The 25,819-nt window shown below is 35.0% G+C and overlaps 1 protein-coding gene across 3 annotated transcripts in view; it reads left to right on the top strand.

Moving 5' to 3' along the window:
- Positions 1 to 25,819, top strand: part of SKAP2 (src kinase associated phosphoprotein 2) — a 108,992-nt gene that overhangs the window by 12,470 nt on the left and 70,703 nt on the right. For all 3 annotated transcript variants that reach the window (XM_010712794.2, XM_010712795.3, XM_019616481.2), the window contains one exon: positions 9,396 to 9,500. In XM_010712794.2, the coding sequence (XP_010711096.1) occupies positions 9,396 to 9,500 (105 nt within the window). The remainder of the gene's footprint in view (positions 1 to 9,395; positions 9,501 to 25,819) is intronic.

Here is a 25,819-nt window from a genome sequence, read left to right as displayed (position 1 = left end):
CTCCAGAGAATGCATATACAAAGTAATCTGCTTGGGAGATAAAATGTTAACACAGATAACTTATTTCAGCTTCTTTTCTTAACAGTGATTGCAAAAGTCTTCAACTCCATAGTGGTATCTCTTTAACCTTTTAATAGGCTCAGCTAGTGGCAGTATGATATTGGCTTTCGATCCACAGTGAATGGATGTTTTCACAGTATAGCAGGATCCCAGATCTTTAGTTGGAGAGGAGACGATTTAGTGTGCTGGTAATGAAAACTGAAGTGTGGGTTATCTATTATCTTCTAGTGGAGTTAAGACAAAGCTGCAGAGCTCAGTTTAGAAAAGACTTAGGATTTTGTTGCTGCAGAGTTCTATTCTGTAACTAAACCTGGAAGGGCTCTTATTTCCATGATGCTAATTCTTGAGGTCGTGACCTATAGCCTGTGGATGCTGGTATGAGGGTCATACTGTGAGGTCAAAAAAGCCTGTGCAAAGCTCCACATCTTGCACTGGCTGGGGGAACTTTCTGTTTTGGAACCGGGAGGTTCAATGTGTGGACTACTTTCTGCCTCCTGATAAAGTGAAAATACGTAAAGTCATATTCAGGCAAGTCATGTTATAACAAGGCACAAGAGGTCCATACATCTCGTACTGCTTTTTAAGTCAAGTTGTAAAGGTCTAACAGTTCAACTGAAGGAGAAAATGCAACTTCCCAAAGTTTGCCAAGATTTTTTAAGTTCAATCCGTGATTCTTTAAAAAATTATGTTAATATTGTTGCTATTTTTCGTATGTTGCACCTGAGCACCCTTACAGAAGTTTCTCTCTTCCCTTTACTGCCCAGCAGAATTAAGGGTGGAAAAATGAAATGTTAATTTATGAAGAAAATGACTAATGTGAAAATAGGTGAATGGTTGTTTAATTACAATGCACTTGACTTTTTGGAAAACATTCTTTTCAGAAGTTGACAGAGAGTCACAGACTTGGATATCAATTAAAAGTAGAATTGTCTACAGAGAACAGAGTTGTTTTTTATAAGTTCAAGTAATTCCTAATATATTTACTTTCTTCATTGATAACTTGATTCAGAATTTCTTCTGCAATTCAAAAAATGATTATTGAAGATAAAGTTTTGTTATCTCCAGTAAAATGTGTGATTGAATTGATATAGTTTGTAACTGTTACTATAAAGATTGCTCTGATTTCTGTGGAAATTGTATTCAACTTATTGTTTTTATTAGACTGTATTTGCTTCTGAAAAAGGGTATAATGCTGTTTTAATCTAACTTTCATAATGTATCTTTTAGGTTCAGATGCTGTAACTGTGTACAGATGGCGAAGCTTGTAAATGCTGACATGTTAGATTTTGTTCGGTGTTTGTTAATTAAATGAGAAGACTCTAAAGTTACACCATTGTTTTCTGCAAACAAGGATAAATTTCTTCAAATTCTTGCGCATTTGTGTGCATGAATATGAAAAATTCATGGGAAGTGTGAGCCTGCTCTTATTTGCAAAATATTTGAGAGAATGTGATTGAGTGGCATGAGTTGTCAGTGTAATCTCTGGAGATCAGGAAGTATATACTAAACTTTATTTGGTAGTGTCATTCTTACTTAAGGCCTGTGCAAATTAAGCATGACTCAGGTAGGTGTAGAACAAAGCACTCATTGCACAGAGGTGAGCAATTGGATTCTGTGCCAGCTACTGAAGTAACAAAGCAGCAGCAGCTGAACGAGGTCAACTTTTGTGCACATTCCATACCTATGTGCGCACCTCTATATTAGAAAAATGGAAAATAGAAGATTTAAAACTGAGATGGCTGATCATCTTCCCATTTCTTCCCTGCTTCCAGGGAAAGAAGAAATACTCTCAAAATATAAAGTGAAAAGGAAATGGTGGATGAAGCAGAAATGGGGTCATTGTACTGAAAGGAAATATGAAGGGGAAAAAAGCCACCAAAACGACTCACTATGATGCACAGTTAAAACTCATATTTGCTGTTCATTGTAGCAGATTACTCCATTTCTTAATGCAAATAATAGTCTTTTTTTTCCTAGCTAAAAGGAAGGGTGAGGAACGATTCATACCATGTAGTGTCATCGCTGTGTATTAGTTATCTTATTATACTGATTGTTTTCAAAAATTTTGTGAGTTGTGATCTGTCATCATTCCAGAGTCATTCAGAAGAGTTTTTTGATGGCTGAAAGAAGTGGACTAACATTTTCGGTATTCTTATATTTCCCATAAAATATTATGAAATGGAGCTCTAGTCTCTCAAACAGCAGCTCCATCAGCTTGTAAGTTGTTCCACAAACATGCTCTGTGGACATTGGCTTGTCAATCCACTTTCTTTCATTGTTACTTGTTCTCTAAGTTCCACTGGCTTTGTGCATAGTGTTTGTTCAAGGTATTTTGTGTGAGCTCTTGTTGTATGGGCTTTTGCCACTAACATACAGAATTTCACTTTCAGAAAGATAACGCAAGAATATTTAAAATAAAAATTAAAAAAGTAGAAATAGAAATAGAAGAGCCTGTGTGAGTAAGTAGAACCAGGCTTCTTAAAACTGAAATCATCCTCTTGCAAATCTTAGCCTTTCAGAAAGGGCATCTACTTCCTTACAACCAAATCAATGGAATGGAGCACTTTCTTGCATCCTATTAAAAGTAAGTTGTTTTTTAATGTTACCGCCTGTTTGGTTATTAAGTAGACTAGCTTATCTTAATACTTAAATACATCTTCAGTACCCACATACTAAAAAAAGAGAAGCTCTTTAGGGGATGTGAATGCTTATGAAAATATAAGATGTTAAATTCATAACACAAGAAAATAGGTAACATTTCACAAAATTCAATCATGTGTTGAAGTTTACAGTTAAGCAGAATGGTGATTTGCGTTTTCAGTTTCTTCGCATCACCAATTGTATGGTAGCAAAAACACAAATATTTCCAAAAATCTATTTATTACGTTGGTAAGTATTTTATTCTTAAGTTAAGAAACTTAATTGAAGGTTCTTTTACTCTTACCCCAGTGTATTTTTTTTCTTTTTGAATTTGAAGTATTTGACTCTTCATCTAAGCAGTTTAAGCTAAACCAAAAAGCTGCAGTTGCTCTTAAGATGACCTGTTCTTGATCGTAGAGGTGAGAAGGAACTTGGAAACTGAGGCAATTTTTATAGGATTTGGATTCATTCTTAATAAGACTAATATTCCACTAAGGATATGGAAATCTGGGCTTTGTCAAAGATTCTGAGTTAATACAGTTTTTGGCATTTCTCTGTTTTGAGATTAATTGTATCAATACCATGGCTGCCAAAATGTTTAGTTAAAAGAACCTTGTTTTCAGCTTACGCTAAAAATAGTGCTAATGTTGGCAGAAGCATTCTTGAGCCCTAGAAGCTGTACTTGTGTTTGAGGTTCACTTGCCATCTGTTCTTTACATTTATTTTAGTAATACATATTTTTAAAATAACTTTTCACACACAAAAAAATATTATCACTCTGTTTGAAGTGAGACACCAAAAGCACTAGCCAAATCCAGTCATAATATGGCAATTTACAGAACAAGTTCCCCCCATAAAGCTTGCAGTGCTACTCATATCTGATCTGCAACACATGACTTTGGCAGTATTTATACAGAAAAGTATGATCTGACGTTTGCTGAATTACTGCTTTTAAGTCTAATGAAGGTCCACCCTTTCATTTTCATTTTGCTTTACTTTAATGGAAATTAAACTTATGCCTCTAGAGCATCAGTGAGTTCCGCATGTGATTTTGGAGCACCTACAGGAAGCCTTTAAATGATTCAGATGCTTTTGTGGCTCCTGGCAGGACAGGGAGTGTCTGGAGGCTGAAACACCTGCTCCTGGGAGATAGGCAGGCTGAAAGAGTACTGCTGTATACAGAGACTTTGCGTTTTCTGTTTTTGTGTGGAAGTGATCATTCCATTTCTGACATTGTACTCTGTTTTTCAGGAAATAGCAGCAGAATTCTAGGAGTCATTTTGGAGTTGAGAAAGGGAAGCAGTAGCTTGTGGTGATCAGAGCAGTGGTGGATGAGAGTTCTGTATTTTAACACAGTTGAGTTTTTCAGTCAGGAGCATAAATACATCATTAGTAGCTAACCATAAATGGGAGAGAGATGGCTTAGTTGTTATGCAGTCCTTTGAGGATCATCATGATATATTTCTAGAGAGACTATCAGATGCAGTAAAAATGTGCCAAATATCCCTTTATCCTGGAAGTCTGGAGTGTCTCACAGTAGGCAGGTCACTGCGTTGTCCCTTTCAGCTACACACAGCTGTTATCTGGGAAGTGTCCATGCCAAGTGCAATTTCCAGCAGCACAAGGAACATCCACCAGTGCAGCATAGGATGGTTTTATCAGAAGGTCAGGCAGCCTCACTGGATACTCAGCAAGTAAAACTTATATTGCTTTTTTTTTTTGGTGCATATTTGCTTACAAACCAAAGATTGTTCCAGTATTGTTTAGCTGCTAGAAGATTCCTACTTGACCTTTACAAAACAAGCCATTAAAAACTATCTTGGTAACATCAGAATCTAGAAGACAGGAATGAGTGTCAGAGCAGATTGCATGGCAAAGAATACATTGAGTAAGTGGCTGTCACCAGTTATTTTGCAGAAATGGGTTCTTAGGGGTTGAGATGGTAGCATCCTAAAAAAAAATTTTTTTTAAAATTAAAAATCTGCTTCAGTTATCAAGGGGCTGAAGCTGGCTTGTGCCCATTTGAAAGCAACTTTGTCCAGTTATTTTTGTGCAAAGCTGCGTAAGTGAGAACCTTGCATTTATTTGCTTGGTGGCTTTGTGGAGTCCTTTGCTCAGCAGGCTCTTACTGCAGCAAAGGCTGGACAGAAGGCAGTTGTTGCAGCCTGCTGTGATGTGGGAGCTCGTGAATTGGTAGGAGGCAGGATATTTTGCCCTGCATGTCTCTTTATTTTCGTGAGTTGCTTTATTTGAGCAATTTCTATGTATCACTTTATATGAACTCTTTAGAAATAAAATGAGTTTTTAGTGATCTGAGAACCTCTAATGAGCAACAATGTCTTTCTTAGGCATTGGCTGAAGCATCCTGTTTGCCTTTTGTTAGATTTAGCAGCTTAAGTAGTATCTTTAAGGCTTATTGTAATCAGACTATTGCAGATGAAAATGAATTCCTGAGGGATTTTTTTTTAAAGCTGAATCCTTCTATAAACAATATAGTCCTGCTCATTATATTCAGCTTGTACCAACTAAACCTGTTGAAAATATTCAGAATAGGAAACGGATTAAAGTGCAGCCCTTGTTATAATTAGGAGAAGTTTTACCCAGTTCTACAGTCTTAATGTGGTATAACTTAACCTCTTGTGTACATTGTTTCCTAAATTAGTTAAGGAGCTGTAATTGAAAAGGTAGCATTTACAAGGAAAGACTTTTTTTTTCTTACAGATAGCATAAAATATTGATTCTGCTATCAAACCTGTAAGAAGTTAGTTTAAATTGCAGAATCTAGAGAAGAAGATCAGTTCACATATTTTAGTTATCTATTAAGTAACTATTTATTGTAACTATTAAGTATCTACTGTTAATTAAACTTCTTTTTTTCAAGTTCCAGATAAGTCATACAGTATTCTGGGGAAACAAGAAACTACTGATGGGCATCAGCTCCTTAACTATCCTTGTGACTACGTAACAGGGACACATTCATGTCATTTCTTTGTGCAATAACTTTTGCAAAGAAGTATTTTTAAACTGATCATTAATTTTATGACCACAGAAATGAGATGCAAAATTTATGCTGTTGTCATTGGCACAAGTTCAAGGCACTACTGACATTATGTGTGATTGTAATGGAATGGCTGCCAACTAATGAGTCTATAGACATTTCATTTGGGCATGCTTTGCTTTTAGAAGTCTGATTAGGCAGTAATGCTTTCAATTATGCCAGCAAATTGCATTGGATACATTTACCTGATGCCCATTCTTGCTTTGTAGTTCAGTTTTCTATTACATAAATGCAAGTCGAATGCTTCTCTTTAATTTATTGGTGCTTTTGGGGTGTATTTTTAGGTACTTGGCACCTGAAGAGAGGAATAGTGGCTTGTGCTGCTCAACACTGACTCCTCTGACTGTTTAAGGAGTAGCACTGATAGTTTCAAACGCAGTTCTATCTAGCTTTCTTTGGAAGGTGAGGTATAAACTGCAGTGCAGCACCTTAATAGAGGAGAATGTGGAGAAAAGGCAGAGATTACTCTGAGTGGGAATGCAAGGGACCCCACAGAATCAGCAGGAAGCCTCTCTGTAAACTGTCAGGAGCAATATCCTCGTGTATTAATAGCATATGCTCCTAAGGTGTCTTTTAACCCTGCCAAAACCCAAAGCTGATAGCCTGTAGTCATTGTTTCGCATGAGCACAAAAGCTCTGTGAAACACTGTCTGTTAAAGCTGCAGAGCACGTTGAGTCAGCTCTCCATCAACACAAATGCAGCTCATGATAGATGAGTTAAGGCTTACATTTCAGTGCATAATATAGACTTAAAATACTTCTGTTTAATCTAAAACAAACAAACAAAAATTAAGCAAGTCTTTGGCTTAATTTAGTCCTGTGTGACTGCAGGTTACTTCCGATTCTTTTAGTGCCTGTGACCTCTTCTCCATGTTTTTGATATACAAAAAGTTGGGGTACCTAACTATATGACTGCATGACATGGGATCTGTATATTTGTCCTGATTATCTTTCATCTTTTTTCATTGTCTTCAAAGTCCTCAAGCCTTTGTTTACAATTTAACATCTAGTGAATACTTTTATGATCTTAAAATCTTTAAGGTCATTGTGTGTACCTTTTTTCTTCACAGTAGTTCTTGTGTTGTTTAAGGATTATTTTGAATTTGGATATATGGACTTGGATATTTGTCTTATAATAAATCTGCGTTTAATGTGCACTTGATTTTTGTTCTTTCAGATACAGTATATACCTGGGAATGTACACGGGGTGCTCTAGATATGTATGTTTATATAGAAAAGCTTGTATTCTTTTAGATAATCTGGGGATTATATCAATGCTAAACACAAAGGTTTACTGACTGCAAAACCCTTACTATAATTAGAAAATGCTAATTACGTAGCCTGGTGAAGGAATGGGCTAAGCGTGCACTTATGGGAGCTTGTACAAAGAAATCACAACTTCTCTGAAAGAGTGCATTGCTGGGAAGGGTAAAACCCTATGAAGATGATTCCTTTCTATGTGTACTTCCCTGTAAGTCATCCAGAATGGCTACACATTCAGATATAGTGAGGTGTACTCTTACTGTTCAATTTGTGGCTTTTGATTGCTGGAATTTGTTGTTTGTGGAAGTGTTTTAACCTAAAAACACAAAAACACAGCTTAATATTTTAAATTTATTCTGGCACCAAATGGGAATATAAGTGGTAAAAGGGCATTTTCGACTGATAAACCAGAGATTTGAAGGTGGTTGTTCATATACACTTAGATTTTTTTGCATTCTAGTGCCAGTAAAAATTTAGGGCAGAAAAAGAATGGAACAACTCCTGAGAGGATATAGGCTGTGATTACAATGTCCGCTCTTTTAATACAGAGTCTATTTTGTAATTTGTGTATATTTAATATGTGTGTATATATGCACAGAGAGTGAGAGGCAACTGGTCTCTTGCATGTAAGGGTGAAAGATGATCAGGTTGTAAATATGGCATAATCTTGTTCTGTTTGCATGCTCTCTTCTCTGTGGCATTCTGTTTAGATGAAGGAGTGAATCCTGGAGACGGATAATTTACTTCTGATTGGTTTGACAGGTGTGATGAAATGCAAATATTTTGATCAGATTAACACGGTAGCTGGAGTACTACCGGAAGTTGACTGTGTCAAAAATAGATTGGAATCAGGTTCACATTCTAAGCAGTACTTGTGTGGCACTGGGACTTGAAAGGAAACTTTGCTCAGGAAAGTATACGAAATTAATGAAAAGAAAACCCAATTTGATGTTCAGCAATTTTGGGCTACAAAAAGTCCAGTAAAGCAAAAAATTTTTTTTTTCTAAAAAGAAAACATGTTCCTTTTTCTGCTAAGAAAAGAGTATAGACTGAATTTTTATATTATTAAATAGAAAATAAAGGAAGAAAACTCTCAGCCATAGCTAGGCAGCCCAACTGGTTTCTATGGATGCAGAGAATAATTTCACTGTGGATGGGGATTTATTTGGGAGTTTATAAATTAGCTGTGTAGTACAGTGCTCCAAAAGAGAATATATGAATAGAGATGCATGTCTGGAGAGCTCTGGAAAGCTTTTGCGTGTGAATATAACAAAAGGAAGTGCTTAAGCAATTTTTTCTCTATATACTTTTTAAGAAAATAGAGGGCTGTTTGATCTGTTGGAGCATCAGAGTTACGATTTTGGTTTAGTGACAGTGTCAGCTTTAATTATTGGATATTTCTTATTTTCCAAGGCTGTTTCTTTAAAAACAAACAAACAAAAAAATCATGTGATTGAGGTTATGGTTTCTTTTTAATTTTCACTTTTTTCCTCCCTATATTTCCAGTATTTTTTTTTTCCCCTCTGCTTCTTTACCTAGTTGCTATGAAAGCAAACAACCAAACTCAGAAAATACGCTGTATTTCGAGAGGGCCAAATTAAATTTTGTCTTATTAAACAAAAGCCTCAACTGTAGCAATTTCTCTTTATTTCCCAACATTTAATACACTCTGGTCAGCATCATGTGCTGTTCAGCTAATAATGCAACTTTTGTTTGTTTATGTTATGGTAAGGCTCTCAGTTGTTTGATAAATTCATTGCTGGAGTGCTGAATTAAGGAACCCCTTTGGACTGGTTGCTCTCAGAAGGTGATCCCGTTTCTAGCTTCGTGGGAAGGGTACAGCACACTACATTTGCAGAGTGCCCCTAGAAAGAAGATGAAGAAAAAGGAAAGTGGGCAGAGGAGGACAAAGTGTTGCCAGAAGTACTTGGGCGGGCCTCTGGAAGGAAGTTGCTGCCTATCTCAGATCCTCTCTACACTTAGAAATGAAAGACTTCTGGCGTTGACACTGCCCATTTCTCTTCCTGACAGCGTTTGCTCTTTCCCATCTCTTTGCTGTGTTTTCTTTCTTTCTTTTTTTTCCCCACCCCTTCAGCTAAGCAGCACTGATAGTAGGTTCATTATAGGACAGTGTTTAAGAAAACCACTGCAACAAAATGCACTTGGCCCAGTTAGCGTGTTGCTCCAGAACAGCAACACTGAAATACAAGGTGCATGAGGAATGGACGCTTTTGAGTTTGAGGTGATAGTTAATATCCTCCTTATCAGTGAGATTCAATTATTCAGTTAGAATGAAAATAGTTGCCTTTGGATTCTGTTTGCATGACAGACTATATTAGCTAGTAATGTGGGTTTTTTTTTTTTGACTTTACAGAATTGGAAGATGAGGAAGAGTCAGAGAGCTCCTTTTCTTCACCTCCTGACAGTGCCTCAATAGCATCTGACCGCTGTGATAAAGAGGATGAAGCACATTCTGATGGTATGTGACACTGTTTATCTTAGAATGTACTAGATTTGCCAGTTTGCTACAAACTCATGTAATGGGAGCCTCATGATGAGAATGTTAGTGTTGGAAATCAGATAAACAGATAAGCATCACAGCTGGACAGTTTTCGTACCTTTAGAAGAACCTTTAAAGGAACGGAAGAGCTCTCTCTAGTGGTCCTAGAGCATAGTGAAGCTGTCACAAATCTGCATGTTTTTTTTTTCAAACCCATGCTTTCTGATAACAAAACATCTTCTGTAGATGCGTATGTTTTTATAGAGAGATCATGGCTAAAGCAGTGTGAATATTTGTGCTAACATTGTTTGTTAATTCAACATTATCAGATTCTTGCTTAATTTTATTGTGCTACTTAATGGCTTACTGTATTATTTATTGTATAAATAATGAAACGGTTTATGTGATTGATATTTTTCTGCAAACTCCATGCAGAATAGGTTCATAAAATATTAAATTAATTATTCCTACAATGTTTCCTTGCATTGAGGTAGTCTTTTGTAGAATGTTTTTGTTGTATACATTTTAAATTTGAGTTTGCGTAAAAAGGAAAATCTAAGATCCATAGCTGTTTTCCATGTTGTTTTAGGTTGTATTCATTAAATTTAATGTTAAATGTGGCTGTTCTGAAGACATGAACGATTGAATATTTCAGTAGCTAACAAGCTTCTTTAGCATAGTATCCACATTTTTGAGGTTCATTTATTGTATAAATAATATTAAAAACCTTCTATGGATAATACAAGGCGGCAAATTAAGTATATGTACAAATAAATTAACGATGTATATTAATTTGTGGCACTGGAAGTTAGACCTGCTAGTGAATGATGTTTTCTGACATGATATGATGATCAAACTGTGCAGCTCATTCTCGAAATACAATTGCTGAATGAAAATATGCTTCCCGCAACATAGCACTCCACATTTTATGTTATCCAGATTATTCCCTTTGGAAACATAAATTGCTTTTATGAGGTATAAAATTATGTCTATTGCAGAACAGGGATAAGTCAAGTACATGCATAAGTGATAAACCTTCTAACCACTGATTCAGAATAACACAGTTTTTTTTTTTTATATTCAGAACTCTGTATAAAACGTGTAGCAATAATAATCACACTTCTTTTTATATTGAGCTTGTTGCGTTTCAGCAATGTGACCTTCTAGAAAAAATAATAAAAACAAGCCTTTTTGCTTTCTTGTTGAAATGTAATTATCAGTCAAATTGAATATGGCTTTTAGAAAAGCCAAGCTAATTTTCCAAACTACAGATGAATGCAACTTTCCATTTATTTATTTTTGCTTACAAACATAATCTCAACATTATTTCTAATTGTAACTTAATAACATGGTACTGATTGCATAAAGGGTTTCTGACAAAATTGTATGACTGTTTAATCGGAGATATGATTATATATTTGTTTCAAAACAAGTTAATCAAGAAAAAAGTGATAACGTTCATAAAACTAAATGAATAGCTGAAGAATGCTGATACCAGAGTATATAAATTACTATACGATTTTGTGCAGATGAATAATTAATTTTTAGTTCACTCTGGAAGTTATAATTATGAGACTAGGTCTAGTACCCGCCTGTTGGTATCTCTGTTAATTTGTTAACATTTTGAGTGGCAACATGGTGGGTATGATTCTGTTACATTTAAGGTGATGTTACCTCATTATTCCTTCTACATTTTTGGAGAAATTCTCCTTGGTTATCTAGTGGAAGCTCAGAATGAGGGAAAGGTGGCAAATTTTGGTCTGTAAATACTTACATTTAATTAGGAATTTTCTTCCTCTTTTATGTCCAGTGTGCCATTTTGAGTGTTTTGATTTTAACATATATAGACCACCATTCAAACATAGCCACGTAGACTATGTATGAAAATCCATGTTAAGAGAACCTTATAAGAGGTGAATTGATCCTCAGAGGTGCAATTTGTTTCATAGGCATGATTAGGTTTGTTGAAGCTTGATACTTAATTTTTATTTTTTAGCAGTCTCTTAGTGCTCAATATTTAAGCCTAGTGAAGCAGCTGAATCCATAGGGCAGACATTCGGTCTTATGCAGTTACCAGTTTAGTTCAGCAGGGCTGTGCATTGGTGTAAAACCTCATTTGTATAGAATCAAGGCTCTCAGCATTAACAGAGGGGCATAACTGTAGGTTATGAAATGGAGAAGCATTGTGTATTTGAGTGTATTTGTATTATTTTATATAAACGTTTGAAGCATGTTTGCTGTTTGAAAAACAAAAATTTATATATATGTATTTTTACCTTTATATATACTTGAATTAAAGGCTTCAAGATTTGTCTGACTTCTGAAAGCACTGCTACTTGGCTTTGCTGTGTTACTGTCAAAATATAATTTGTGAAGGCACCCGCTTGGTAACAGATAAAGAATTAGTGTATTACGTGTACATTATAGTCATTGTAAAATCCTGGAGTTTTTGTGTGACCTTTGTCTAATGGTGTATTAATTACACGAGAGATAATCCATTTAACAATAAGTATGGGATAACTAAATTAGCACAGGTCACCTAAAGGCCTTTTGTCAAATCTGATTGTTATGTTGTCCTTTTGACTTTTACCTTATGGTAGGCACTAACAAAGTATCTAAACTTTGATGGATTATAAACTCTAAACATGATATGTATTTTTCATAATGCTAATGTAATTTTCTAGGTACTGAAAAGGTCAAACCCACACGTCTCTGTGTGCATTCTAAGTCTGTCTTTCCTTTTAATATTTCTTTTTCTCTGTTCTTCTGGTTCAAAAGTTCACTCCGTTCCCAAATGGCCACCTAATTTTCCAGTTATTCCCTCAAGCCATATGTGTTTTGGTTTCTTTATGGTTTATTAGGTACTGTAGGAAAGTAGCATAAGTTATATCTTCTAATGAAATTCAAGCACACTTCAGTGATGCTTTGACTTGATTGCTGGCAGCAATTAAATCACAACGAAGGAGAATGATGCATAGGCTTACATGTCCAGACACCCTACAGAAATTGGAAGAGGGATAAAACACAACAAAACCCCAAATAAAATAACAAACTCAAACCCAAGACAGACAAAACAAAACAGCACTGCCAGGCACTCAGTTCTTAACTTGATTTTTTTTTTATTGGCTAACAGCCTGATTGATAGCAAAATCATAACTTGCTGTATGCTAACAGGCAGAGTTCACTTGTAGGTTATTGTGAGCTGATAAAGGGTTAGATGGAGTTTTGATTTTCGCATTGGTCCTTGGTGCACCAGATTAATGGAATTTCAATGAGAGACTGGAGTAGTCACAGCTTTGTCAGAAAAACAGATGGAGATTCTATAGCTATGTCTGCTCATTAATACCAGTTGCCTGAAAGGTGTACTACTTCTCTATACAAAAGACTCAACATAATTGATTTTTGAGTGGTGTCTTTTTTCACTTATTGATGACTAGGTTTCTTGCAACTTAAACGACAGGTTTTTGTATAGTACATTGTATTACAATGTTATGCCTTGTAATTTCTTACTCCTCTTCCATCTGTATGTTAAAGAATGTAAGTAATGGAAAATACATCGCTAGATTCATTAGAAAGCAAAGCATACTGAAATACATAAAAAGTGAAAAAGGAAGACTTTATTTAAAGTTGCTCGCAAACTTATTTTTAGTTGAGGTGTTAATTAATAATGAATTTGTCATATTAATGGGGAAAACGGGAAAAAGAAAGTTACTGTCTTTAATTTAATTTTCAGGTTCCTTAGGTTGATGTGATCTAGGTTTAACGCCATGCTGAAACTTTCTTAGACTTTAACAGTATAACCTTCTTTTATGTTCCCCATTGTTTTGGTTTTTTTTTTTTGACTGTGAAACCTTTGGTTGATGGTATAGAAACTTGATTCCATGCTAGGTAATGCTATTACTATTAAGGAATACAACTTCTGTCATTTTTGTAACTATTGTGAGTGAACTTGTGAGTTAACCTACCACTTATGAAGAAGATATGTCTGGTTAGCTCTGCAGGGAGTGTGATTTAGTAATTACTGGATTTAAAAAGATCATAGTGAATGCTATTAAAATAATATAGGTCACATTCGTTTCTATGGATAATCTAGAAATGTTGCCTTGAGCATGTGAAGATGAAGGAAGTACTAAAAATGTGTCTGAGGACTTCTATGGTCTTCAAATTATCCTATTTGACTATGGCGTATGAATAAAATATGCTTTTTTAGTAGAAAATTCTTAAATGGAGTGAGAATGTCAGGGGATTAGGTAGGCTGAGACACTTATGGACGATTCGTAAATCTGCAGCCTTCAGTGTGTTATAGGAAGGAGCGTTTTGAACCTTGTCATCCAGAATAAAATCTTTGCAGGTTGGTGGAATCACAGTGAAAAGCAAAGCATACTAAAGAGCAGCCTGAAACATGAAGAATATTTTGCAAACTCAGCTTATGATTGAAATCCACATCTCTTCTTTTAATCTCGCTTCCCAAGTTAAATGGGATACATGTGGGAACGGGCGTGTATAAATTCCCAGGTTCAAATCTGTTTATAGAAGAGAGCATTAACCTTGTTGAAATAATAGTCAAAAGATGTAAAGTTCAGCTCCTTTTTGGTTGGGAGAAAAGTTATAGTCAAGCAAATACATTATCCTTACTGTACCTGAAATGATTTTCGGCAGTCACCTGTCTCATCTTTCCTGAAAATCTCTAATATTGCAACTTCACTATCTTTCCCAGGCAGTTTGTCCCAGTGCAGCACTGCACATGCTATTAGCAGATACGTGTCCTAAATGTTTCATATCACACTATTGACATTTCGCTCCCTTTTGTCCATAAAGGACACACAGTAGTTTCTTTCCTTTCTTTTCCTTTTTCACGTATATATTCAAAGATTGAAAAGAGGCTTTGTACCTCTCTAAACTTAACTGCTGCTGAAAAAGTCAAGCAACTGATCTGCTTGTTTGTTTGTTTGTTTACAGGATCCATAGCAGTGAACATTGCAGTAATTACTTATTTTGGAAAAGAAAGATGTCTTTTTTTTTTTTAAAAAAAAAGCATTTAAAATATGGAAAGCTAATCTGATCAATTTTGGTTTAAACAATTTGCATAAAACAGAAGAGATTAATTTCTGTAAGGAAACAGAAGTTTCAAGTGCACTTCTGGTCCTGTTAAAGTCGATGGTAAAGTTAAAAATGATACTGTGTAGGTTAACAGTGTGTACAAATTGATGATACTAAAATGGTTGAACTTCTAATTATCATGATGAAAAACTTCCTATTAAACAATAAACCCCTGTGTTCTTTTAACATTTACCTTTCTCCCATGGGAGAAATGACATGGTTTGTTGCTCATTTTATTTCATCTATGTTGCTTCAGTGACTGAGCAATAACAAAACAGCCATGTATGCTCCACCACTGGACAGGACAATATCCACAATAAAAACAATAACTTTGACCCATTCTTTTTCATATTATATCATAGATTTGTTCAAAATATACTAACTATTGTAAAAAAGAACAGAAAGTTGAAGTGCACTAGATTTTTTTTCTATTTATTTCATGTTGCTAGTTTCGCTAATGCTTTTCTAGGTCAGTTCTTTTACATCATGAGTAGTTGAAATAAAAAGAAAGAGAAGCTTTTCCTTCAGCTTCCTTTATATAGGATAGGATGTTCAATTACAGGTTTAGGACCTTATTAACTCTTTCCTTAGCTATATAAATTTCTACTTTCTGATTTCCTTTTAATTCCTCATTCTTCCTGTTAAGAAATAGTGTCAGTTATCATTCTTCTCCTTACTCCATCCCTCACAGGACTGGGCAGATGAGTTAAATGAGAGTGCTGCTTCATATTACCTCAGTGGCACCTTGAGGTGGGTGATAATTCATTAGCCAAGCAAGTCCAACAGGTTGTTGTTGCTGAGTTTGTAGGCAAGAGGCTTCTTTTTTTTTTATTTTTTTATTTTGTCTACCAAGTAAGTCGGGGTGATGGGTCAGCCTTCAGCATACACTACACAGTATCATTTGGTTCAGGCTTTTCTTTTCCTCAGAATTGACTGTTGGCTATTTGTGCCTGTATTTAATTCAGTGTATGCATGAAAGTGTATAACAACACTAAGTAAAAGATTTTCCCCACATTTGTTTTTATGCTTTAACTGATGAGTGCTTTCAGTGGAGGTGCAAAGTACATTTGTAGAGCTTAAGTAAGAAGAAAAATGACCTGTAAACTCTCAAGTATCATGCAATCCAGGCATTAATGTAATGGATTTGTTTGTTCCTTTTTATGAAAGAAGGAGGTTGCAATGGTTTAATATTTATAAATTTTGAGATTAAATTTGAATGGAAAACTAAAATCTATGTCATTAAGAAGCTTATTAAAGTGCTGTGTGAAAAAGAAAAACATTGCAAATGAAATCTTTCTGATCCCATAGTGCGGACAAGTTCATTATTGCTATTCTAAGAAAATGACTTATAGACATTGTTCACTGCTTAAAAAATTGCAGCGGGAGCTATACTTCCTGCAGACATTTGTCACTAGACTAGACAGTATTGGTTTGATAGTTTGCTCTCAAATTCTTTGTAGATATTCAGTTGAATTACTTTCAAGAGTGAGATTAAGAGGAGAGCACGAGATCAAAATATTGAATGTTGACTTCTCTCCAAACTAAAATTATTACTACTGTTTCTTAATATTATCAAGAACCTGTTCACCACTATCACAACAATGAAAGGTATTGTCACCTGGATGTTAACTCTGTCTTTGCTGCTAGTTATATCGACAAAAATACTTTGGGGACTCATTTTGTGCAAGGAGTTGTGGATGATCTTGTACTGTGAAATGGGCTAAAACCTATTCTGTTCTAAACAAGATTTTCATGGCCTCTTCCTTGAATATTCTCTCTGCCTATCTGAATGCACATTACTTATTTAATGGGAACTGCATCATAGTCTGATATTAACTTTCCAGAGGTATCCCGTCTTCGTAGAACACACCTTTCTCCTTCAACAGTCAAATTTTGTATTTCTGTATAAATCGGTAATATGTAAAATATTCACAATGCATATTCAATAATGCAATTAATTTATGTGCCTCACGTATCTGCTATTGTGCCTTGCCACCTTGTATTGAAGAGGCAAGGGGAATGATAAATGTGGAATGCATGTGATTGGCCCCAGAAGGATGTTTGTAGTGTGCTATAAAATGAGGATTTGGAGACAAGTTAAGTAATGGTGGCCCAAGTCTTCCTTGATAGATAACAGGTGAATTGTTCCTTCCCAAGAACAGGTACAGAACATGGGGACATGGACCTTAATATTACAGTTGCCTGAGGAAAAAATGAATGGAAATGATGTAATTGAATTCAAATTAAAAAGCAAATCAAATGAACAAACCAATCCCTCTCCAAAATAAACAAACGGCCTCCCTCCTCCCCCCAAAAAACACCAAAACAACAAATAACTAAAAAAATACTGCTTTTTACGATTCTGTCTTTTTTGTGCTCAGCAATTTGAGTTTGTATTTCTGTGAGAGAGGCAGGATTAAAAAATTGTCTTTATATGAAATTAAGAATGGGGTGCTTTTTCTCCCTCATTGGCTTCTTCAGAAACTGACTTGAGTACTATATTTTAACAGGAAAAGAATTGGTGAGATTATGACCAAGTTTGATCAAAGATTTTTTTGGTATATTTTAGCAAAGTGGTTATTCTGTATTTGTGTTGTACACCTGTGAGTTAAGAGTTAAAAATATACAAAAGAATGTAGTCATAATGCTGACAAATACAGAGATTTCTTCTGTAACCTGTATACGCAGATTTGGGTTATAAAGCAGTAAATCAGTCCTGCAAAATAAAAACATTTTGTTTTTTATTTGGCAATATTAGGGACTATGCCATGCAGCTGGTGGAGGCATGCTTTAGTATGCACTGCTTTTTTTTAATATGTGGCATACATTTTTCTTCTCTCTCAGATCTCTGGAATCTTCCAGTGTCCTCTTTTGTTTGAGTGATATTTAGAATTTGGTATAAAAATAATGTGAAAATGCCATAGTGAGCTGGTGATAATTGATTTAGTCCATCACACTGAAATACCCCTTGTTTCCCTCTTCCTCCTCCCTTGGGCAATAATCATGGGATCAAGCTGCCAGTCTGTAGATATAATTTTTCCAGCAGTGCCATCTGGCTACTTGGCACTAGAAGTTGTACTGGCTTCTTAGCTGTTTCCACTGATTTTTGTCAAATAGAATTCAGTTGAGGAGATGTCTTCTCCTAGTGGATGTTGATTTTTTTTTTTCAGTTTTTTTTTTCCCTATAGTGAATATTGTTTTTTGTTGAAGTTTGTACAGAGCTGCTTATGTTTGTTTTTTTCTTTTTCTTTTTTTAGAAAAAAATATGGATTTGTGTAGAAATTGGCTTCTTTTACTTATCTTAAAAATAGAAGTAATAGCATGTTACCTCAGTTTATTGTAGAGAGCTTCAACAGTTAGATGGAATTTTCTTTTTTCATTCTTGGGAACTTTCACTTTTTAAAGAAATTATGGATGAACTATTAGAATTCTAATATAATAGATCCTATTCTAATGGGTCTGTGTGAGATAAGTGACAGGCCTTATGTTTTGGAAGACTTAACCAAGTCCCTTTGTTAAATTTTATATGTATATATTTTATTACAAAATATAAACCTCTAGAAATTGATTGCTCAGCAGAACAAACACATCTGAGTTTTTTCTATTCAAGTCTTAGAAGTGTTTCGCTGCCATACAGTATGATGAGTAAGAAGACAGTGCTTTGTAAATACTGTTTTAATGGACAAATGAAGCGGGAAGAGAATCATCTTGATTAATTTATTTTGTTATTATTATTCACTGTTTAATTTACTTTTTATTCTTTGTTCATATATGTACATATAAAACCCTAAGTACCCTGGCACAATACGAATAATAGCATTTCAGATAACATGTTTTTATTTACTTAAAACAAACAAACAAAAAAAACAAGCTTTGAATATTTTGGGTGAAATTAAAAAAAAAAAAAAATCCAAAGAGTTCTCTGTTATGTATACTCCTGTCAGGACGAAACTGTGTTTTTAAATTCCTTCATTTCATTTGAGAATGTTTTTATTTTAGCCATGTCAAGTGCCATGTCTCAGATAAATGAATTATAGTCATCTTTGGTAGGAAATCTGATTTTTTTGTAGAATACTTTTTAAATTTTTGGAAGCTATCTTAAAATTGTTCAAGGTAACCTTGTGGACTCTCAAACAGGAACAGCTGTGTTTAGTGGCCTGTTGGAATATTTTTATATTATTAACCCTAAAAGTAGAAAATAGCAAGTGTTATCTATTTATCATAGTTGTACTATTACCCTAATGTCTGTGTTAATAAAATACAATTTGATTTTTCTTTAAATCAATATTATTGTTATTTCCCGGCACTGGAGAAATTGCCCAGTACTGGAAATGATAGGGCTAAAAATCTTAAACAGGACAAAGAAGGCCTTGGTGAGATTTTTATAGCAGTTGATTTAAATTAAATTCCAAGGATCTCTCAGTATCTCTTCACAGTTGACTTTTAACGAAAAAGAGGAAAGGCAAGGGGTCTGAGCATGGGTCTCCTTATCAGTAACCTGACTCTGATGCAAAGTGGGTATTTTTAACATATGAGTTCAGTTGAAAGAGTCTTCAGCGACAGCTATAAAGCAATGATGGCAAGTATAGCTAAATATGCATGATCTATTATAATAGCAGAAGTGTAAGTCTTTAGCTTTGGAAAATGTGTTCTCTCATGAACGATTTTAAGGGGACTGGTATATCGTGATTTTCAAAAATAGCTTCAAACCTTCTTTTTGTTCATAACTGCAAATGCAAAGATAAAATGCTGCCGCTAATCAATTGGCTGGGATGCCACCTCATTAAGATTTACACGATCATCAAAAATGCCCAGAATTGTTTGTTGGCGATATCCTAACTCAAATATATAAAAGGGATACTACAGCATTTTTCTTTAGAATCATGGGGAGTTCAGTGACCTTTTGTGGCAAATTATGTAGAAAGAAAATATTTATATTCATTTAAAATAACCTCCATGAAGAAATAGTCTCATTACGCTGTTTGATCAATTTCTTGTAGCCTGAACTGCAGCATGCTGCTATTGCCATCGGTTGATGGAATACACTGAGAAGTGGCTAATGGTGATGGTGCTCATCAGGACAGGGTTCAGCCAGCGGTCAGCAACAAATAATTCAAGACTGTTTCTAAGTTTGTGGCTGGTGGAATTTGCTTCTTGCCCCAAGCCAGCAGCATTGCTGAGCTGGGCTATTTGATTAGAAGAGGAGCATATTTGCTTCTTAGCAACTGCACATTTGCACAACACACAGACCTATACTGCCTCCAAAGGTTTTCCTTTTGTGATGGTGGAATAATACTTTCCTGTTGATTGACAGACAAAAGGAATCTTTGCAATGCAGAAGAGTTTACAACCAATTTTTCCTTTGTCTTTTGTATACTTCTTAATTTAGTGTTGCTTGATACAAATCTGTATATGCAGCAAGGCAGTCCACAATTTGAACTCCTGCATTTAAGCTATTGCTGCTATGCATATTTAAGAGACAGATGCACACTTAGGTTTAATCATTGGCATGTGCAGCTTTTTCCCCAGCATATCTACTTAGTGGAAATTATTTTCTACTGTATTTTGAAATGGCTTCTTGGAGATATATATATATATATTTATTTTTTATATTATATATATATATTTATTTTTTACCATCTCCTATGCAAGAGTGACATTCCTTTTACAGAAGGTGATGATAAGAATGAAAGCTGTTTCATTCTTGTTTTTAGTGTGTTTTTAAATATATTAACAGAAATGTAGCAGTGATTGCGATTTTCATGCTCTGTGTGTGTACTTCTCAATGTAACATTTCCTACAGGAAGTGAATCTACAGAAAAAATTGTCTAGTCAGGGGAAGGCGAAGGTATTTATAATACTGGTAATCCTTAAGACAATTCAGGAAAAAGAAAGCCTGAGATTTACAGTCCTAGGAGGGCAGGGCAAGAAAAAAGCTAAACTTTTTTTTTTTATGGCTTTACAGCTCTTTTCGCTCCTGGCCAGTGTTTTATTGTGGAAGTTTCCGTAGTGCCATAGTGGAGCAATAAATTGCTGATGCGGTAGCTGAAATGCTGCATGAAATAGTACAGCTAATGCTAATGTGAATTTTTGATGCAAATATGTGCTTGTGTATTTTCCTAAATAAAAGATATCTTCTGCCTTCTGTAACTAAAAGCAATGAGAAGCACCATTTAAATGTGGGTTTTATAGTCTCTTAAAACTGTATCTTTTAAGGGCAAGGGAGGATTAAAGCAAGAGTACAGAGTAAAAGGACTGGGCATGGCTAACATAAGCATCTAGGAGTTCTCTTACTAATAACCTTTTTGGCGGCAATTTGAAGCTAAGAGGAAAGAAGAAAGCAATCTGATAATGGTGAGACAATAATAAACCCCAGATGTCCCTCTAGGTAAACATTAAACCTACTAAAGTCTTAAATTCTTTTTTTTTTTTTTTCCTATCAGCAATTCTTTTTAGATTATTTTAAATCATTATACAAAACGTAATTTTCTCTGAGATTTTTAGGGGTGGAGAAAGAGAGATAAAAGAAAGTGAAAGAGGTAAAGGGGAACAAGTCTATGGGGTGTGCATGCAACTGAACAAGAGGTAGGAACGACTGCCAGTGTTGTTCTGGAGGCTCTGGAAGGGCTTGATTGGTGGCTTCTTTCTCCTTCTGCTAAATTTGATGGATGCATACATAAATTTTTTGAGGAATATTTTAACATACTGGAAAGATTTAACATAATGCAGGGAGAGGTCTAAATCTGATGTTCAGAGCTACGGCGGTGTGGTAAGGTGGCTGCTTGTTATGTGGCTGAATTGCCAAGGAGAATCTTACACCTTGAGGACCTAATTTTAATACCTTGATACTTGTTAAGGTGTTGCCTGTGTTCTGCTCCAATGTTATGCTTTTTTCAGTAATATATTCATAATGAATTAGCTTTAAAATAAAATAAATACAGAGCGCTTTTATAAGCAGTAGGATTTTTGAACGAGTCACTGAAATATGTAGAAATTGCCATATAGCTATTACGAAAATGCAACTATATCCATGGCAGAATGCAGTAGCTTTTGCAATTGCACTCTAAACAATATCCAGCAATTTAAGAGCAGGATATGAGGAATATATTACCTAATTGAACTGACAAGGCTTTTTTTTTTTTTTTTGCATAGGTAGATGCAATTATTCAAATTGGAGGTGGGCCAGAATGCTGGGGTTAGTCCCCTCATCTTGCTAATTAGGCTTTCAGTTTCATTAACAATCATTGAGATATTGGGTGACTGGTTTTTGTATGAATGTAGCTATAGTGTAAATAAGTAATTATAAAAAAAAAAAAATCTTCTCTAGAAGCGTCTCAAGTTATGTTAAGTGTATGTATAACATTACTGTGGATCATATTTGGTTGTATAGCTCCAGACTGGCAGAAGTAAATGCATATTTTAAAATGTGCAGAACACCAAACATATGAAGACTGAAGGCAGTGTGGCTACACCACTGCCTGTATTAGAAGCATTTTATTTTCCTTTTACAAGATAATGTCTAGAAGGATTTCTACTTTTACAAATGCGTAGATTGCACAATTAAATTAATCCAGTCTCCTCCCAGGATAATTTAAACCTGGAGTAAGTTTAAATTTGAACAGTTCAGAGGAATCCACAATTCTTGTCTTTAAGACCTAATTTAGGAAATATCACTTAATGTGTATGGCATCTTTGAATTCCCTTGCCACTCTGATACACTGTCATTGGATTTTTTTTCTTTTCGTGTTAATTGCCTTTGTCCTTTGGAAGCAGCCATTATGAGGGTGTTCTGTGTGTTTTTTGTTTTCCTTTTTAGGGAATAATAACAATGTACAGTGAATCATGCCATGCAGTGTAGTTACCAAATAGCTGCTTGCTATGTTTTGAAAAGTGTTTTGAGTATCTAACTCTCAATTAAATCTTAGGCAAGTCCTTATGTTCTATGATTCTCCATTTCCACATTCTATAATTAGTGTCTTCTCGTCAGGTACTTCAGGTGGAGAATTTCTCCAGTATCTCTGCAGTTAGTTGCAAATCAGATATTAAATTAAAAATTACCTTCAGTGAAGAAAGATTATGAATAGAAAATGAGAAGGTGAAAATAGCATACAAGAAGCAAATACACTACATCAAAATGTTTAAAAATCTCAAAAGTTGTTACTGTATATATGAAACTGAAAGAGCTAAAACAATGATAATCATCTCAAAAACTGACAAATAAATTGAATAGTAGAATAGGAGTGCTTTTTTTTATTATTTCTTCATTGCCTTTTAAGAATGAAAGCAGAACAATGCTTTTTGAAGGTAAGCATTACAATAGGGAAGGATGTGGTTACAATTTAACTAGTTATTTGGGTTCTCACTGCTGTACAGATGAAGCCGTAATTTGTCCTTTTGGTTTGATGCTTACACTGATGATCCTCCTGTAATTCTTCATAAATCCTTTGAGACTGAGAGTCAGTTATCCAGCTCTTATGACTAATACACTATTATTAGAATAGAACACTAATACACTAGTGCTAGAATAGTCTTACAGATGAAGAAGCTAACTTTGTTCAGAAACCAAGTTAACTTTGTATTTCCCTTCCACACTCGGAAATGACTTCTTCAGCCAGTATGCGTTATTGGGTAATACACAGACGATTAAATAAAATGCTTCTCAAGAACTACAAACAAATAGCACAGTGATTAGTCATTTTATTGTTTTCTTTATATGCTTCTAATCTTACACACAATAAAGAACTTTGGTAGTTATACAAAGACACGTTGGCATAGCTAATGCATGAAGAAGTTGATCCTTGAGTTTTGTCCTTTAGGACTTCCATGTCTCTGAGCGGCATCCACGTAATGCTCTCTAACACAGTTCTGCCAGATGTTCAAGAATTTGTTGTCAGAGTATGTTGTTCTTAGAGAACTGCTGCAAAGAAATCTGACAGTCTGTTAGCGTAGCTATTGTAGATGCAAATACAGGAACCAGTCTTTAGGATGATCAGATTTTTATTCTCATACAGTACTGTTAGTTGTTGCAGATCCATTGACTACTTATGAGAATTCAATTTACATACAATCTGAAATTGAGATTTAGCTGTAGGTATTTTCATTGGATCAAAGCAGCTTTAGAATCCTAGACTCAATGTATGTGTATTAAATTTGAATTAGTCCATGCCTCAGAGAACCCAATCTGGGTAAAAGAAAGAAGTGAGAGAAAAAGTTTCTAAGCAGATACGCAAATATACTACTGCAGGACATAGGTTCTACAGGAGATGTGTAGCAGACATTGAAATTAAATCTGTCAAGGCAATTGACAGTTGTCCTCTAGAATAAGAAGTATAACTGTCAACTCAGATTAAGTCCAGGTGGTTAGGAATGTGATGGTATTATTCTTTGCAAAATGGTTTACTTGTTACTATTTCCATGTTACTATATCTAGGCTTTAATATTCAGTATAGTTCTTGATTATTGGACCCAACCAACTGTAAGAGCTTTCTTAACGGTGTCCTACAGTAAACATACGCTGTGTACATTAACCTGTAGGATAAGATTTTGAAATGCAGAGATGGAAAATAGATTCTGGAGATTTCCAGATTCTGGGGCTCTTTTCTAACGTGTTAAGTGTTGCAGTGTTCTGCAAAGATCAGAACATGCATAGACTTCATAATTCATTATTCATGGCAATAAATTAAAAAGCAAACAGAATAAAAAAAAAAACAAAAAACAAACCAAGAGTGTGAATTTAGGAAGGGAAAACAGGAAATAGTCCTTCAAAGAATTATTTATTGTAGCTCTGGTATGAATTTATACATAGGGAATGAATCTTACTCTTTTTGAGTTGGTAAAAATTGTTTATGCTCAATTACTTGTTTTCTTTTGTCATCACCATCTCCAAGCTCCTAATGTAAGGAGAGATGTAGAGTGACAAAAGCTTGATTATGTAAATAAGTTCTTAAATTAAACCTACTTCCTATAGTTGTTCTGGAGAGAAAGTGAGAACTCAAAAAGTGCATGTGCATGTTCAAATGAGGAAAAACTTTGGTTTGACATATGTCCTTACCTACCACAGTTTAGAATGCGCTATATGTACGTGTTGGATAACACCATTTACACCCAACAGGATTTTATATTAAAAAAAAGGAGAAGAAGGAGAAGAGAAGGAAGCAGTGCTATTAGGGATAAAAATTTTCTTGGAAAATAATTTGATTTAGGTAATAAGAATCATCTTTTTACAGTAAGAATCTTCTGTTGTGATGTTTTCCTCAGTTGTTTTCCTGTCAAGCTGCTATGTACTATGGCTACCACAAAGTAGAAAGTATGCAGTTTTCTGTGAAATGCATACATATGTGATATCCCAGTTTATGTGCTGTAACCTTCCTCCTGGCTCTTCTCTCTCCCTCAAAATGCTTACGTTATTTTGGGAGTGTGATGGTGGTGGGGGTCTGCAAAAGAGGAGGGAGGAATCAGCAGACTAAAGCAAAAAAAAAAAGACTTCTCCTAGTTTTTTTGTGTTTGTGTGTGTGTGCAACATAATGAAACCAACAATATGTCACAGCATTTCTAGAAATAGATGAATACTGATTCTCTTTTATGATGAAGAGCAGTGGAAGCAAAGTAGTGCTGACTCGTCCAAGATTGCAAAAGGAATCTGGTTTAGGGCCAGGACTTGCTCTGTTTTCTAGCTCCTGCTTACATGGTAAGATCTCTTCATTATGTCTCATGCTTTCCAGGTTTCTGAGTTTCTGACAATTTGAAATGGATATTAAAGGGACACAGGGTAAACTTTTTTTTCCCATCCTCAGAACCACATCATTTATTAACAGATGTCATGCAAACACATATACAACTTCCATGGCTTTGAGTGTTATGGTAAATGGCAAAGAGGCTCTCTTGGGTTGGGTTTAAGCTGGTGCATTCTTCTGAAATACTGGAGATGTTTGAAGTTTTGTATAACACCTTAATTTTGGTATTATTTTTATAAGGAAACATTGGTATTCCTTTAACTGTTTAGAAACAAACATAAAACAACAGCAAAGCCAACAAAATTCTGCTCAGGTTTTCAGAATCAGAAAAATTATGTAGTTAGTACAAGTTGTAGCATCACCCTCCCAAAACTTCCTAAGAGCTATGGCAGTGAATTATACTACTGATACAGTTAATAAAACTGAGTTTTCCCTTACTGGTTAATTTGAGGGAGGCCTTTCTTC

The sequence above is a fragment of the Meleagris gallopavo genome, chromosome 6 (assembly GCF_000146605.3).
Source record: "Meleagris gallopavo isolate NT-WF06-2002-E0010 breed Aviagen turkey brand Nicholas breeding stock chromosome 6, Turkey_5.1, whole genome shotgun sequence".
NCBI lineage: Eukaryota > Metazoa > Chordata > Aves > Galliformes > Phasianidae > Meleagris > Meleagris gallopavo.
This window is presented reverse-complemented; position numbering and strand designations above follow the sequence as displayed.